Here is a 15,934-nt window from a genome sequence, read left to right as displayed (position 1 = left end):
AGATCATCTGGGAGCATGGTCTGCACTCCCAGAAACAGTTAATGGGTCATCTGGGGGAAAGGTACCTTCCCCCTACCTGCTTCCTTGACATGTGAATGACATAGGAATATAGGAAGCTGCCATATACTGATTCAGACCAATGGTCTATCTAGCTCAATATTGTCTTCACAGACTGGCAGCAGCTTCTCCAAGGTTGCAGGCAGGAATCTCTCTCAGCCCTATCTTGGAGATGCTGCCAGGGAGGGAATTTGGAACCTTCTGCTCTTCCCAGAGCAGCTCCATCACCTGAGGGGAATATCTTACAGTCCTCACACTTCTAGTCTCCCTTTCATATGCAACCAGGGTGAAACCTGCTTAGCTAAGGGGACAAGTCATGCTTGCTTCCACAAGACCAGCTCTACACAAGTGTGGTGTAGTGGGTAGAGGGTTGGACTAGGACCAGAGAGACCTGAGTTCAAATTCCCACTTAGCCAAGAAACTCACTGGGTGACTCTGGGCCAGTAGCATGTCTCTCAGCCTAACCTACCTCACAGGGTTGTTGTGAGGATAAACGTAACCATGTACACTGCTCTGGGCTTCTTGTAGGAAGAGTGTGATATAAATGTAATAAATAAAATAAAATAAATAAATGTGAATGGCCCCAGTAACTACTGAAGGTACACCTGTTAAATGGTTGTGTATGGAATGGTTTTTGGTGAGATAAATGTGGATGTGAAAAAAGAATGGAAACTCTGGCTACGCAGAGGCTAACCTGCAAAGGCAGGATGATATAGGAGAGTGTTTGAAGTGTATCATAGTGGTACAAAGCTAAAGTGAAGGTGACCACACTGAATTTTTGTACTTTTTTATAGTATAAGTGGGACTAGTCTTAAGTCTTATCTGAAATTGAAGGGTTTTAGATATATACATATATTTTAGCTTGGATCAGAAAACTGTATATACCTCACAAGTGTATATACCTCACATTTTTACCATTGTAAAAATGGAAGATACTGTAAAACCAATTAAAGGCAATGTATAAGTATCTATTTTAAAACATCCCTTAGAAAATTGCATCCTCTTTATAAATGCATTTTGTTAATTACAAAACAAAGCATTATGCATTACCTATAAAATTCACAGGGTGGCAGAAGCAGAGTAATGTTTTCATCCACTGTAAGGCATTTGGTATAGTGTCTCATACTGTAGAATGTTGAGTGAAGTTATTACCAAATTCCATCAATCTCTTTTATTTGCTTTAGCTCAGCGATTGAAACAAACCCTAGAGCCTTGTGACACCGAATATCCAGCCTTTGTTTCTGAACGCACAATCAAGGAGACCACAGGCAATATTGATTGCGATGATTGTTTCAAGTAAGTACTTAATTCCCACCCCCCACAAAACTGGGTCTAAAATTCTAAACTTCACACCAACAGCCTGCACTACTAGCTGTCACAATTATTCTAGCCTAATCATGTGAGAGTGGATAATGTTTAAAGTTTGGTGTTCATAATTGAAAGTAAGTATTTACTGAGTAAACTAGGAAATGTATTTGTATATATATAAATATGTTACCTTAACTTGGGGCAGAAGGCTTCCATGTGGTCCTGTCCACCAAGGCTTCACATGTCAGAAGAACCAACAATAGCATGAGAGCCTGGCTGAACCACAGTAAGATCGATATGTTATCTCTAAAGGACCTGGTGTGTGACTGATCCCTTATTCAAACAATTGAATCATAAATTGAGAAACAGCATCTCCTTCTGATTTCGTCAAAAGTAGGCTCATTACAAATCTCTTAGTAGCTATCATAGTAGCTATAACTTAGCTAGCTATAGTAGTAGTAAAAGCTATCAAAAGACAACACTACGAGGCTCTTCTCACAATCAGTGAGAAAAGCCTGGATGGGCTTTGCGGGGAGAGCGGAGAGAGGCTGTTATGGAGCCAGTGGGGGCTGGGGAGATCGGGGGCCGCGCAGCCCCCATAAGCTCCAGCATGCCCTGCACAAGCACGCAGGGCATGCTGGAGAGACCCCCGAGCCAGGAGGCTGCTTTTAAGCCTCCCGGTTGGGGGTCTACTTGTGAGTTGCCACGGTGCAGAGCCGTGCCGCAGCAACTCACGATTGTAGAGTCTGGGTTAACGAAGCACTCACTCTGTTAACCGGGGCTTAGGGGAGGGTTACTTAAGCAGGTTAACCGCTTGTGGGAAGAGCCTCTATATGTCTACATAGTTACCAAAGCTAGGACGACAGTCTTGGGCAGAGAAGCTCTTGTCTTGGATGGCTAGTCCCATTGGGAACCTGCAGGAGTATGCCCTTGGAGTGTAGTCTTCCTCCTGGTCCTCAGGATATAAAGACAGTCAAAGTTCAACGTCTTTAGCTTAATTAGCACATTACGTTAAATACACATACAGTTGTACATGCAAGCTGTACTCCTCTTCAAGGGACCCAGTCTGTTAATGGCTAACATCCTGACTGATGAAGTACACACATTAGGAAAGTCTGCAGGGATTCGCTGGGAGCTGTTGCAGAGCTTCCCCAGTCCTCCTGCACTCATGCTATTGTGCAAGACCACTAATACTTCTGAGTACTGCCCTCCGGAAGTGCTCAGTAAGAGTACAAACATGTCACTAAGTGCAGGGGCATCACTAGGGGAGAGGAGGCCCATGTTCGCCCCTCTCCCTGGAGGCCCCTCAGAGTGAAGGAGATAATGAAGAAAATAGGGAGGGGTGGACCTAGGGGGCCCTCAGGAGCTGGAGGCCCCAGGTTCTTTGAACCCATTTGCTCAATTATGGCTACACCATGACTGTGTGTCAGCAATATCTTTCTGATCTTCCAGAGCATTTCTAGAATGCAAGCAGTGCTCAGGTACATTAGTCCTCTTGCACAACAGTAGGGGAATGGGGGAGCTATGTGAGGGCTCCTGAGTTGTTCTTACAGACCCCACTAATATGTGTGCTTCATTAGGATATCAGCCATTGACTTTTAAATCAAATGCATGTACAGTTGTTCATACAAAAATACAAGCATGTTATACAATGTGTAAATCATCCTATTGTGCCTTCCGAACTGGCAATGTCTTGTCTCTCGTCAATTATATTATAACTAAGCTGTTTTGGTCCTTAATGTAGTGTGCTGATCAATGCTTCTTTTGCTTTCCTTTAAGAGTTTTTATCAATATTCATATTGCCAGCTAAGCAACATTATTAAATAAAATTTCTTATCTCTTTTCCTCCTCTCTCTGACCCCAGCAAGCAAAACATCCCATTTGACTCTGCTTGTGCGAGCAGAGTACATGTGTTAACCAGCTGGCTTGAATTACTGGACACGAGAAGCTTTGTAATGTGCAGTCCAATCCTATGTGTGCCTGCTTGAAATGGCCAATCCTGGCATGTCCTTGTCTGTCTAAAGAGTCTTGCTAAAATATGGTTTGCTGCAAACTAGAAGCAGAAGCTTCTGATCTCCTCTCCTCATGCATGAAAGTGAAGGGGAAAGGAGAGAGGATGTCATGAGAGGAATATCATGACACTTGAAAGAAAGAACAAGTTACTAGACTGCCCTCCTTTGAAGGAGAATTGGGGGGATATTTTTAGTACATACAATTAGTGTCTATTTTGCATTTAGTGTATATTGCAGATGGAACATTTAGGGTCTGGTGCCCAGTTAAAGACATCTATCTATCTATCTATCTATCTATCAAAAATTATTTATATTGGAGTCCTTCAAAGGCTTCAGTTAAATTAAGAGAGATGTAATTTAACAAGAGCAGTTTTCTCCTCAAATGAAAAAAAACTTTGCAGCTGATAATTTTGAAAGTAAATTCAGGTCAGAGGAAATAATACAATCCAGCAGTACTCAGATGACATTAAGTTGGGAACTGAGTTTACTGAAAATTATAGTATTTTAAAAATAATACAGTAAGATAATATTCATAGAAAATGGTTTTGTATTCCATAATGGAAAGAAAACTTCTGTTATACACTGATCTCAAAACATCAATTATTTTTCTCTGATGGTAAACCAAAAAATAATAATAACTTTAATACGCGTTAGAAACTCATGGGAACACTTTTCACTGTGCAATTTATTCAATTACTGGCATTAACAATCAACAAATTGTGGCTTAGAGCTGATTTGAATACACTGTTTCTGATGGTGCAGTGTTCTCACATGACTCTGCTACCGCAAATTTCACACTGGAGGGTGGAAGTGATTTATATAAAAATTCCCAAGAGAAAAAACTGCAGACCACAACTAGGCTCAAGATCTAATCTATAGCCATTAAATGTGGACTAAGTAGGGGCTCTCTCATAAAAAAGATTCTGTTCATGAATTCAGAGGAGTTAGAGTTGCCTCAGATGACTTTATCACCTCAAAAGGTATGTCTAAAGTAACCCTGTGACTCAGATGGAAAGCCTTCTCCTCGGAGAGAATAGCATACTGAGGACTGTGGGACTCGTAGTCCTATCCTTCCCTGCACTTTGTCTTCCCCCTTCCCAAAGCAGAGTTTTGGGGTAGGGGTGGGGGAGGCAGTGGTGGGGAAGGTCTCCCATAGAGGCACGTAGCATCTTTCTCTGCTGGGGACTGGAAGTTTTAATCAAGTCTCAGGCCATTGGGAGGGAAAGAAATTCTGTGTGGGATTGCAGTGTCAGGTCCTGCCCCCAGCCTGCATGTAGTCAATTAAATACATAGCACCTCTAGATAATAAACATGTACATGTATACTGCATAGTAGAGATGTGCGAATTGATTCGGGTACAAATCAATTTGTACCCGAATCTAGCTGATTCGGGCGATTTGGAGACAGAACAAATCACATCTGTGCTCCATTGACTAGATTCGGGTCCAAATCGAATTGCACCAGATTTGATTCAAATCATTTGAGATTCAGATTCCTCCTGTTAATTTCCCCAGATTCCCAGCTTTCATTAAGGAAAAAAAAAAAAAAAAGCTAAGCTCTAGCCCTTGTAGAAGTGGAGTTATGGAGCCAAATTTGTGATCACTATTTTTCAAGTATTTGGATTTTTTGGTGTATAATAACTTTTCCTCAATGAATCCCTTTGAGGATTCATTACCACCTTCATTTTTTCTATTCATTTTGACTGTCTTTGGACAGTGCCGACTGTCAACTGCCATGTGCCAACCACACCACCCTCCCACCTGCAAGGCAGTGGGGTATAATACTTAGTTGATGTTCTAGAAATTTAGACTCTTTAGTGTCTAATAAGATTTCCTCATAATGAATCCCTATGAGGATTCATAGAACTTCGGGTCATCCACTGAAATTGAAGAGATTCAGAGCAGGTATACCTTTACAGGAGCTACAGGAATTGATGGAATAGCTACAGAAATATGGCAGGCAACAGAAGAAGAATCAGTCAAGGCTCTAGCCAAACTATGCCAGCAAATTTGGAGAACAACACAGTGGCCAACAGATTGGAAGAGATCAGTCTACATACCCATACCAAAGAAAGGAGACTTAACAGATTGCGCAAACCATTGCACAATATCCTTAATTCCCCATGCTAGCAAAATAATGCTCAGGATCATCCAGTGCAAATTAGAGCCCTATGTGGAAAGGAAAATGCCAGATGTTCAAGCTGGTTTCAGAAAAGGCCAAGGAATAAGAGACATTATTGCTGATGCACGCTAGATAATTGAGAAAGCCAAAGAATACCAGAAAGAAGTTAATAGTGCTTTATGGACTACAGAAAAGACTTCAATTGCGTCAACCATGTCAAGTTGTGCACTATCCTTAGGAAAATGGGCATCCCAGAACATCTCATTGTTCTCATGAGAAACCTATACACAGGGCAGGAAGCCACAGTCCAGACAGAACATGGTGAAACAGACTGGTTCCAGATCGGCAAAGCAGTAAGACAAGGCTGTCTACTTTCTCCTTCCTTATTCAATTTATATGCTGACCATATACTGAGAGAAGCTGGATTAGAAGAAGGTGAGCATGGTTTTAAAGTTGGGGGAAGAAACATCAATAACCTGCACTATGCTGATGACACCACTCTGATAGCTGAGAATGCGGATGATCTACAAGCTCTAGTAATGAAGGTCAAGGAGCACAGTGAAAAAATGGGACTACAACTAAATGTAAAGAAAATTAAACTAATGACAAGGGTTCAGCAACCAGCCTCAGAATTGATCATAAAGACATTGAAGTGGTGGATAGCTTCTGCCTTTTAGGATTGACCGTCAACAGTAAAGGATCCAGCAGTCAAGAAATACGCCGCAGACTAGCACTTGGTAGGGTAGCAACGAAGGCCTTGGAAAGGATATTTAGATGCCGTGACGTGTCTACACCTACAAAGATTAGAATTGTTCGGACAATGGTTTCCCCCGTGACATTCTATGGATGTGAAAGCTGGACTTTGAAGAAGCAAGATAGAAAAGGCATTGACGCTTTCAAACTTTGGTGCTGGAGAAGACTTTTGAGGATACCATGGACAGCCAGGAAAAAAACAAATGGATCATAGAACAAATCAATCCAGAATTTTCACTCGAGGCACAAATGGCCAGGCTCAAACTGTCATACTTCGGACACATTATGCGAAGACCCAGCTCCCTTGAGAAGTCTATAATGCTGGGGAAAGTTGAAGGAAAGAGAAGAAGAGGACAACCAGCAGCAAAGTGGATAGACTCAATTACGACAGCAATGGATGCACCACTGAGAGATCTTCAAGGCCAAGTTGAAGACAGATCATCCTGGAGAGAATCTATCTATGTGGTCGCTAAGAGTCGACACTGACTTGATGGCACTTAATCAATCAATCAATCATACCTTTATACTATACCTAATTAATTTATGAAATATGCTTCCACATGATGTCATGATGGCTACTACCTTAGGTGGATTTAGAGAGCATACAAGTTTATGGTGAATTCATCTGTCACTGACTATTAGGCATGATGGTTATGTATGACATTTCACAGACACTACACCTCTGACAACCACCTTCTGGGTGGTAACAATGGGGTAGGCACTGCCTTCATGTGCTGCTTGTGGGCTTCCAAGAAGCTTCAGGTTGGCCAGTGTGGGAAACAGAATTCTTGACTGGGTGGGTCTTTGGTCTCATCCAACAGGGCTTTTCTTATGTTCCTATAAATTTACATGCTCTTATTAGGATTTCACAAACTAAAAGACTGGCCCTTGTCCAAAAGGAGCTTTCACAATCCAAATGGTGGTTGTGGTAGGAAACAACGTTAGCAAGTAAGGAGTGATTTACACAAATAATGTGCCCAGTTCTCTCTCTCTCTCCCTCTCCCTCCCCCTTCCCCTCCCTCCCTCTCTCTTTCTTTCTCTTTCCACTTGATAGGAAGAAATTGTTTGTAATTCATGACTTGCAGTTTTAAATGATTTACCAAAATATAGGGATCTAAGAATCTAGGAGCCTAAAACAAAATAAGAATTAGTATGTGAATGCTTTGTGGTTATAGTTTGGCAGGCCAAATCAATAATTTTTGATATTCTATATCCCACTGCTTCTGCAATTAATCTTCTATTTTAAAAGATTCTGAAAAAACACCAGCCCATATATTTTGAGCATCTGCAGCTGTCAACAAGAATACAAAACAAGGAATTTGTGCATTGCTTTTCATATTTTCCAGTAGATATTCTTAACCTGTTTTTTAAGATGTTGCTTTAAAGGCATATAGTAGACAATTATAGTAATAATGGAATCAGAGAATGGCCCCAATCCAGCTAAAATAAATTGTAACCAGCAAAATAAGTTGTAAGGCTGAGTCAAGCTAGCACAGCAATGAATCTGTTTCATTGGTTTCAATGGAACTTAATCATAGCTAACCATAACTGAACTGGGGCAATGATAGTTTTTTAGAAGGTTTTTTAAAATAATTCTTCTTATTGAGAGTTTTCACAAGATACAAAAATATAATGAATACTGAAGAGAAAGCAATGGATCACTATACATGACTAGAGGTCAGATTGAGTTTTGAAAAAACAAATATATATAGTACAACCACAGAAAATGGTTACTAGGTAACAGGAGAACCCTATTATACACAGGGGTTCAGTTCTGCAGGGCAGGGGCTGGATAGCAAATCTAGGAGTGCTGGGTCATGAGGCCTTTGGGAATCCAGGAGTTCGATCCCGGGACTGCCAAAATTGCTGATAGTCAGAGGAAAATAGGTTCTCTTACCCCCAAATAACACCCAAATAATGCCTCCAAGTGCCCTACCATGCTCCCAAGTGACCGACGTTCTGCCAGAAATAGCTGGTTTTGACCTGTTGTTTTGTTTTTTTTATAATAAGCTCCTGGAATCAAAATGGTGGCCAGAAATGACCTCTAAGGTCACCCCATTTCTGGCCACCCCAACCTACAGATATGCAGGTTTAGCCCTTCCCCACCCACCCATTTTTCGTGTATATCAAGGTCAGCTACTAATTAACCAACCGTGGATATGCAAAACTACGAGTGCTGGACCCACAAATAGTGAAGTCTTCCTGTACACACATACAAATACATTTAGGCAAATGTGTACTTTGAAAAAGACCAATGACCTAAGGAGGGCTTAGGAAGAGATGGGTCTTCTTAAAACAGCATTTATTTTTTTTAAAGGTGAACACTGATACATGATGGAGGGAAGATGTAGTCTTTTGATGGGACACAACCTTGTATGCCAGTTCTAGATCTTATGGAAAGGAGACTATGAGCATGCCTCACATACGAGAACAGTTAACAAAGTCAGTGGATGTGCTCCAGTGTTCTCTCTAAGGCATGTGCATATGCGCAAACAGACAAGTTTTTTTAATGTCCACTCACTTAATTTTAGATCCCAATCAGACTGAATCTGAGAAAACTGAATGAAGAAAATTATACAAACTTTTCATGTAATGTTTACTTGTACACAAATCAGCCAGCATAAAAACAAATTTAAAAATTAGCATCTGATGCAGGCATAGAGCTTATGATTGAAGAGGGAAATGCCATAAGCATGATAGCAGTTGCTTCCATGATCAGAAGGCTGGGGCACTATTCACATAAGCAACCACTATCACACTTAGAGTATTTGCCTCTTCAGACAAATGCCATAAGCTCAGAGAATGTGGAGCAGGTGATGCTTCTCGGAGCATTAACACCAGCGGGGCTTCTGGGTGCACTCTCAGGAAACTGTACATGAGTACAGTGTCCATCTTTTTGGCATGTCTGAAAAAGGTTAATGTTTCACTGTATTGTCTTGATAGAATTTGGATGTGGCAAATCCAGATTCATAGGCTAGCATCTTATAGGCTAGCCCTCCATCTAATTCACAGTTATTCTAACCGAAGGTGGTGTCTTCCTCCCTAAACTGCCATCACAGAGTCGGGGGAGGCACCAACTGTCTGGAGGTGGCTTTGGATGATATAATTCATGCTATAATAAGTGGAGGTGTCCAGCGACTCCTCTTGTGTGATTAGGTTGGATCAGTTCCAGTCTGTGACTCCTGAGGATGTGGACAAGCTGATTGGAATGGTGCGGCCTACCACTTGTTCTCTTGACCCTTGTCCGACATGGTTTATATTATCTGGCAGGGGAGTTGTTATAAAAGGCCTGGTAGAGATTATAAATGCATCTCTGAAGGAAGGTAGGATGCCTCCTTGTCTTAAGGAGGCAATTATTAGACCGCTTCTGAAGAAGCCTACCCTGGATCCCTCGGACTTGAACAACTACAGGCCTGTCTCCAACCTTCCATGGCTGGGCAAAGTAATTGAGAGGGTGGTGGCCTCCCAGCTCCATACAGTCTTGGATGAAACTGATTATCTTGGCCCATTTCAAACTGGCTTTCAGGCTGGCTATGGGGTGGAGACGGCCTTGGTCGGCCTGATGGATGATCTTCAGTTGGGAATTGACAGAGGAAGTGTGACTCCTTCTGGACCTCTCGGCGGCTTTTGATACTATCGACCATAGTATCCTTCTGGAGCGTCTGAGGGGGTTAGGAATTGGAGGCACTGCTTTGCAGTGGTTCCGCTCCTACCCCTCGGGCAGGTTCCAGATGGTGTCCCTTGGAGACTGCTGTTCTTCAAAATCTGAACTCTTGTATGGTGTTCCCCAGGGCTCCATATTGTCTCCAATGTTGTTTAATATCTACATTAAACTTCTGGGAGAGATCATCAGGAGATTTGGTGCAGGGTGTTACCAGTATGCTGATGACACCCAAATCTATTTCTCCATGTCAGCATCATCAGGAGAGGGCATAACCTCCCTAAATGCCTGCCTGGAGTCGGTGATGGGCTGGATGAGGGATAACAAGCTGAGACTGAATCCGGCTAAGACAGAGGTACTCATTGTCCGGGGTCGGAACTCGAGAGATGATTTTGATCTGCCTGTTCTGGATGGGGTCACACTTTCCCAGAAGGAACACGTACGCAGTCTAGGGGTGCTTCTGGATCCGAGCCTCTGCCTGGTGTCCCAGGTTGAGGCGGTGGCCAGAAGTGCCTTCTATCAGCTTCGGCTGATACACCAGCTGTGTCCATGTCTTGAGGTGAATGACCCAAAACAGTGGTACATATGCTGGTAACCTCCAGACTGGATTACTGTAATGCGCTCTATGTGGGGCTGCCCTTGTACGTAGTCCAGAAACTACAGCTGGTCCTGAATGCAGCAGCCAGACTGGTCTCTGGGTCATCTCGGAAAGACCATATAACTCCTGTATTGAAGGAGCTACACTGGCTGCCGATATGTTTCTGGGCAAAATACAAGGTGCTGGTGATAACTTATAAAGCCCTAGACAGTTTGGGCCCAGGGTATTTAAGGGAACACCTTCTTCGGCATGAACCCCACCGCCCACTGAGATCTGCTGGAGAGGTCCGTCTGCAGCTGCCACCGGCTCGTCTGGTGGCCACTCAGGGACGGGCCTTCTCCACTGCTGCCCCAAGGCTTTGGAATGCGCTCCCTAGTGAAATAAGAGCCTCCGCATCTCTGACAGCTTTTTAAAAGTCTTTAAAAACACATCTCTTCACCCAGGCTTTTAATTAATGTTGTTTTAATGGTTTTAATGCTGTTTTAAAATATTATTTAAAAATTTTTAAATTGTTGTAATGTCTGTCCCCCTCCCCGCCATTTTTGTCTTAACGAATGTTTTATTTTGTTTTTATTCTGTTGTAAACCACCCAGAGACGTAAGTTTTGGGTGGTATAAAAATGTTTTAATAAAATAAAATAAACATGGAATATCCTTTAAAAAAAATTACATTCTATCCTGCTCTCCCTTCAAGAAGCTCAAGGTGACACTCTTTCTTCTCTCATTTTATCCACAGCCACCTTATGAGAAAGGTTAGGTTAAGAGATGGTTGTGCTGGGCCAGTGAATGAGCTTTATGAATGGGCCATGAATGTGCTTCATGGCTGGGTGGAGATTTGAACTTGGATCTCCCTGCTCCTTGTCAGATGCTCTAACCATTACATCTCCATGTCTAGGACCCAGAGGAACTCAGAGGCAGCTTAACTGATTGATAAGCTGCCTGGCCCGCAAGTAAAACTAGCAGAAAGCACAAGTTTATTGCTGTTGGAGGATTAAGGGGAAAGGAGAGAGCTTTATGATTTTTGCCATGGGTTACTGTTATCAGGGATTGAGGGGTGGATTTGACTGACAACTCTGAGAGAAAGAAAAAGGAGCAAAAGTAAGGGAAAGATTGGAAAGACTGGAATTGGGAGAAGATAAACTACCTAGAAGAAAGGGTTAATGTTTGTGGTGGTTTTTGGTTTAAATCTTGACTCCTTACATTTAACACATGGTTAATTTTCATAATCTACCATGAGCCTTGGGTGAGATAAAAATCCCAATTTATTTAGAATCAGGGGATCTACTCTGCATAACTATGAGCAGCTTTGTGACCTTCAGCTGGGATGTGAGGTATAAATCACATAAATAAAATTAACAACTAAATCCCCACTCGGCTTAAAAAAAAAAAAAAGCCCTCAATGGATGTCCTTGTGCAAGTCACCACTCTGTTTAACTTACCTCCCAGGATTGTTCTGAAATGAAATGCTAAAGCAAAGTAAATGTTTGGATTAAAAGGATACAAATGCAACACGAAACTACTGCAGGGGATCATGGTTTTTGAGTTGCAGAGAAATCACAATTCTCCACTGCACACCCTAAGCACACCCACTGCACTGGTGATGTTTGCATTGGAATGTGGCTGTATGAATATGATGGTCACCATAATGGTCAGCCATTAACACACTACTCACTCTCAACCTTGTACAGTTTATACCTCTTTCAAATCACTAAAAAGAAAAAGACCCCTTAGCAGGCCTGCACCCCTCTCTGAACAGAATGGAGTTCAGGTTCCATTTCTCTTAGAACTATAAACTAAGGACTCGTTCATTCTGCACCCAGGGAGCAGGGATAATTTTTTCCTCTCTCCACACACACTTACCCTTGATTACAAAGTGAAGTGTGGCAGCAGTGATGCCACATAGGGAGGTTTGTTCTCCTCCCACCTTTAGTCTCTGTGCAACAATGCATCAGAGTGACAAAGTGGGGGGACGGGACACAGCAATGCATCAGAGCAATAAAATGGCAGTGGCGGGGGGAACCTCCCCATGCAGCGCCATACTGCCAAGGGAAGAATGTTCACTCTTCTCTACATACTTATGCTGCAGCTACTGCCACCACTGGAACCAGTAAGGAAAGTGGTTCCAACATTATTTCCATTGTTTCCAACATGGAAAGCGGCATGTGCAGCAGCCCCAGCAAATCTTTAACATGACATTTAACTGTGCAGCGTATTAACCAGTATGTTTTGAGTCAGTGACCAATAGGCTGATAGATGGGAAGAGGCTGCCAGGCAATTTTGTATGAGCTTGGGGTCAGAGAAGAACTTTGGGGCATGTTTTTTTGAGTGCTCAAACTTCTTCTTGAAGACCAAACTGAGACAAATTTGCGGGCATCTCCACATACTGCAATCCTACTCTTCTATCCAACAGCCCTTTCTATGAGGCATGTGATTTCACCTGGCAGCAGAGTGGGTATGGCTGTAATTCCAGGTGCCTGGAGATACATGTTAATCCATTTGTTTCCCTTGGGACTAATTAGGTTATTGGGACCCAGTTACAGTATTAGTTTGGAAAATAGTTGTTTGAAAGCCAGAGCATGGGAGAAGATCTGTCAGGAAAATAGGATGTGAACTTCCCATTATTTTAACCAACTATCCAAAGGCTACTTGGGGGTATTTCTTCAATAAAACTTTGCAAGCCTTCCAAAACTTCATAACATTAATACAGTTGCAAGTATCTGAATAAGAACACTTTCCATTGACGGTTGAACCTTTTTTATTTGGGCACTGTCAAAATATCAGCAGAAAGCATTTTATATTTGGTAGTTTTTCTGTTTTCTTAGAGTACATTTATGATCTCCACTATCAAGCTTGAAACAAAGCATTTCTGTGTCAGAAAGACACCTGTTTGTCACTTCTTCATCTGAAATTGCCAAATGAGTTGCCCAAACTATACAAATCTATATGCGTTAGCTCTGATCCTCCTTTTATCTGATTACTTTGGAAATCTTTCATAAATGTTAGAGACATAAAAGAGCTTTGCAGATCAAAAGGAGAAAAGAGTGCTCCATTGAATTTGTATTTACTATACAAATGAGATTTTTGAAATGGGACACTCCTTTTATACAGTTGGTGAGGGAGGAACTGGTGGATTTCCCCCCCTTATTAGTAATAAATCTATCGAATATAATGACCAGCCAGCTACCTTAAATATAGGGGCTATTCTCATGACCCGCAGAAACCGGGCTAAGGGACCCCAGCCCGGTTACTACAGGTCGTGCTGCAAAGGGAGCTTCGCAGCTCCCAGCAGCAAGGCCACGGAATTGCCCCGCCTTAAATGAGGTTAGTGGACCGCACACTCCACTAACCCCGTTTACCTGACTGTGTGTTGTTGCGGCATGGCAAACCATGAAGAGACCCCCAATGGGCCAACAGTAGCAAGCCTCCTGGTTTCCGGGAGCAATCAAACAATCAGAGATGGGGGTTTAAAAAAACTGAACTGGGAAATTTTCTGATGCAAATTTTAAAATCCCTATCAAGAAGAGCTTAGGTAAATTCATGGAGGACACGTCTATCAATGCCTACTAGTCTGAGGGCTATAGGCCACCTCTATCCTAAGAGGCAAGATGCCTCTAAATACCAGCTGCAGGGGAGCAACAGCAGGAGAGAGAAGGCAGTCCCTCACCTCTTGCCTGTGAGCTTCTCAGAGGCATCTGGTGGACCACGGTGTGAAACAGAATGGTGGACTAAATAGGCCTGGGCCTGATCCAGCAGGGTTGTTCTTATATTCTTAAATTTCCCATCATTTACATTAAATTGCAACTTTTCTTTTAAAATTAAATGTTATTGTTAAAAAAAATCCTTTAAAAATGTTTTAGAATGTTTTTTTCATTACTATACACTGTTTCTGATGTCCTAAATAGATTATGTCTAATCTGACATGCTATTTAATCTATTTATTCAGTTAAAAAAAAAAACCCAACCCTGCACAATATTGATTTTCCCTTATTGTATTTCAAACATTTTTCATAGCCAAGAAGAAATTTTAGAAATGTAAAAACCTTCCACAGGGAAATTCCCAACCCACATCTCTGCAAACAGCTCAGTCCTAACTATGCTTAATCAGAATTAATCTCCAATGGCTTTATCAAGACTTACTTCAAAGTAAGTTTGTATAGGACTGTCGCCAAAGGATTATAATGGGTTGTACCAACTGCGGAACCACTGCAACATTTCTAATTGTAGTGCATGGAAATTACATTCGTAGGACTGGCATACGTATTTAATGTTACAGTGAAAGTTAGAGTCCATAGACTGGACAAAAGTCACAACATTTCCATAAAGTTTATGTGAAATTTTTGTTTATATTAGGTGTATGTGTGAGTGGCAAAGATCTGTTGACAGGGCATGTTTATTTTCCTGTCACATGGCATAGAATGTCCAATTTTTTCCTAGTAATTTTGTACTTTCCATACTTTAAAAAATGAAACAGCTGCTATACGTGGAGAAAGGCTTTTGTCTAGGATATTCTCTCTCAGCCTAACCTACTTCACAGGGTTGTTGTGAGGAGAAACTTAAGTATGTAGTACACTGCTCCGGGCTCCTCAGAGGAAGAGCGGGATATAAAATGTAAATTAATTATTATTGCTTGTTTACACAATCAGACAGGTGTTATTGACTGGTTTGTTTTGTCCAGACATCGAGTCCTTCCCAAGGACCTGGGATGGCTGAATTTTATTATCAATGTTGTTGCTGTTATTATAGATATCGTCGCAGAATATAGGCTGTTCCCAGTAAAGTTGCTTTTTGTAATTGGCTGATGGTGATTTCTGTGGCCCCTATGGTGTTGAGGTGCTCTTCAAGGTGTTTTGGAATTGCACCTAGGGTGCCAATTACCACTGGGATTATTTTGGTCTTTTTTGCCACAGCCTTTCAATTTCAATTTGTAGATCTTTGTATTTTGTGATTTTTTCTATTTCTTTTTCTTCTATTCTGCTATCCCCTGGTATTGCTATGTCGATTATTTTAACTTGTTTTTCTTTCTTCTCGACTACACTATATCTGGTGTATTGTGTGGCAGATGTTTGTCTGTTTGTAGTCGGAAGTCCCATAATATTTTTGCATCTTCATTTTCGACCACTTTTTCAATTGTATGGTCCCACCAATTTTTGGCTACAGGTAGTTTGTATTTTTTGCAGATGTTCCAGTGTACCATCCCTGCTGCCTTGTCATGCCTTCTTCTTCTTCTTCTTCTTCTTCTTCTTCTTATTATTATTATTATTATTATTATTATTATTATTATATCTAGGTGCACCTAGGTGGGGGTGGCCAATTACCTAGGTGCACTAAGGTGGGGGTGGCTAATGCTGGCATTGGTCATGTCATGAAAACTTACCAAATGCCAGCAGTGGCAGATGTTATGCGGGCTTTTCTGATCTGCACTGCT

The 15,934-nt window shown here is 41.8% G+C and overlaps 1 protein-coding gene across 5 annotated transcripts in view; it reads left to right on the top strand.

Moving 5' to 3' along the window:
* CACNA2D3 (calcium voltage-gated channel auxiliary subunit alpha2delta 3) overlaps window positions 1-15,934 on the top strand; it is an 878,040-nt gene that overhangs the window by 842,308 nt on the left and 19,798 nt on the right. For all 5 annotated transcript variants that reach the window (XM_053293293.1, XM_053293291.1, XM_053293290.1 and 2 more), the window contains one exon: window positions 1,242-1,353. In XM_053293293.1, the coding sequence (XP_053149268.1) occupies window positions 1,242-1,353 (112 nt within the window). The remainder of the gene's footprint in view (window positions 1-1,241; window positions 1,354-15,934) is intronic.

Source organism: Hemicordylus capensis, chromosome 2, assembly GCF_027244095.1.
Source record: "Hemicordylus capensis ecotype Gifberg chromosome 2, rHemCap1.1.pri, whole genome shotgun sequence".
Classification (NCBI taxonomy): Eukaryota; Metazoa; Chordata; class Lepidosauria; order Squamata; family Cordylidae; genus Hemicordylus; species Hemicordylus capensis.
The sequence above is the reverse complement of the archived record's forward strand: the minus strand, read 5'-3'. Positions and strand labels throughout refer to the sequence as shown.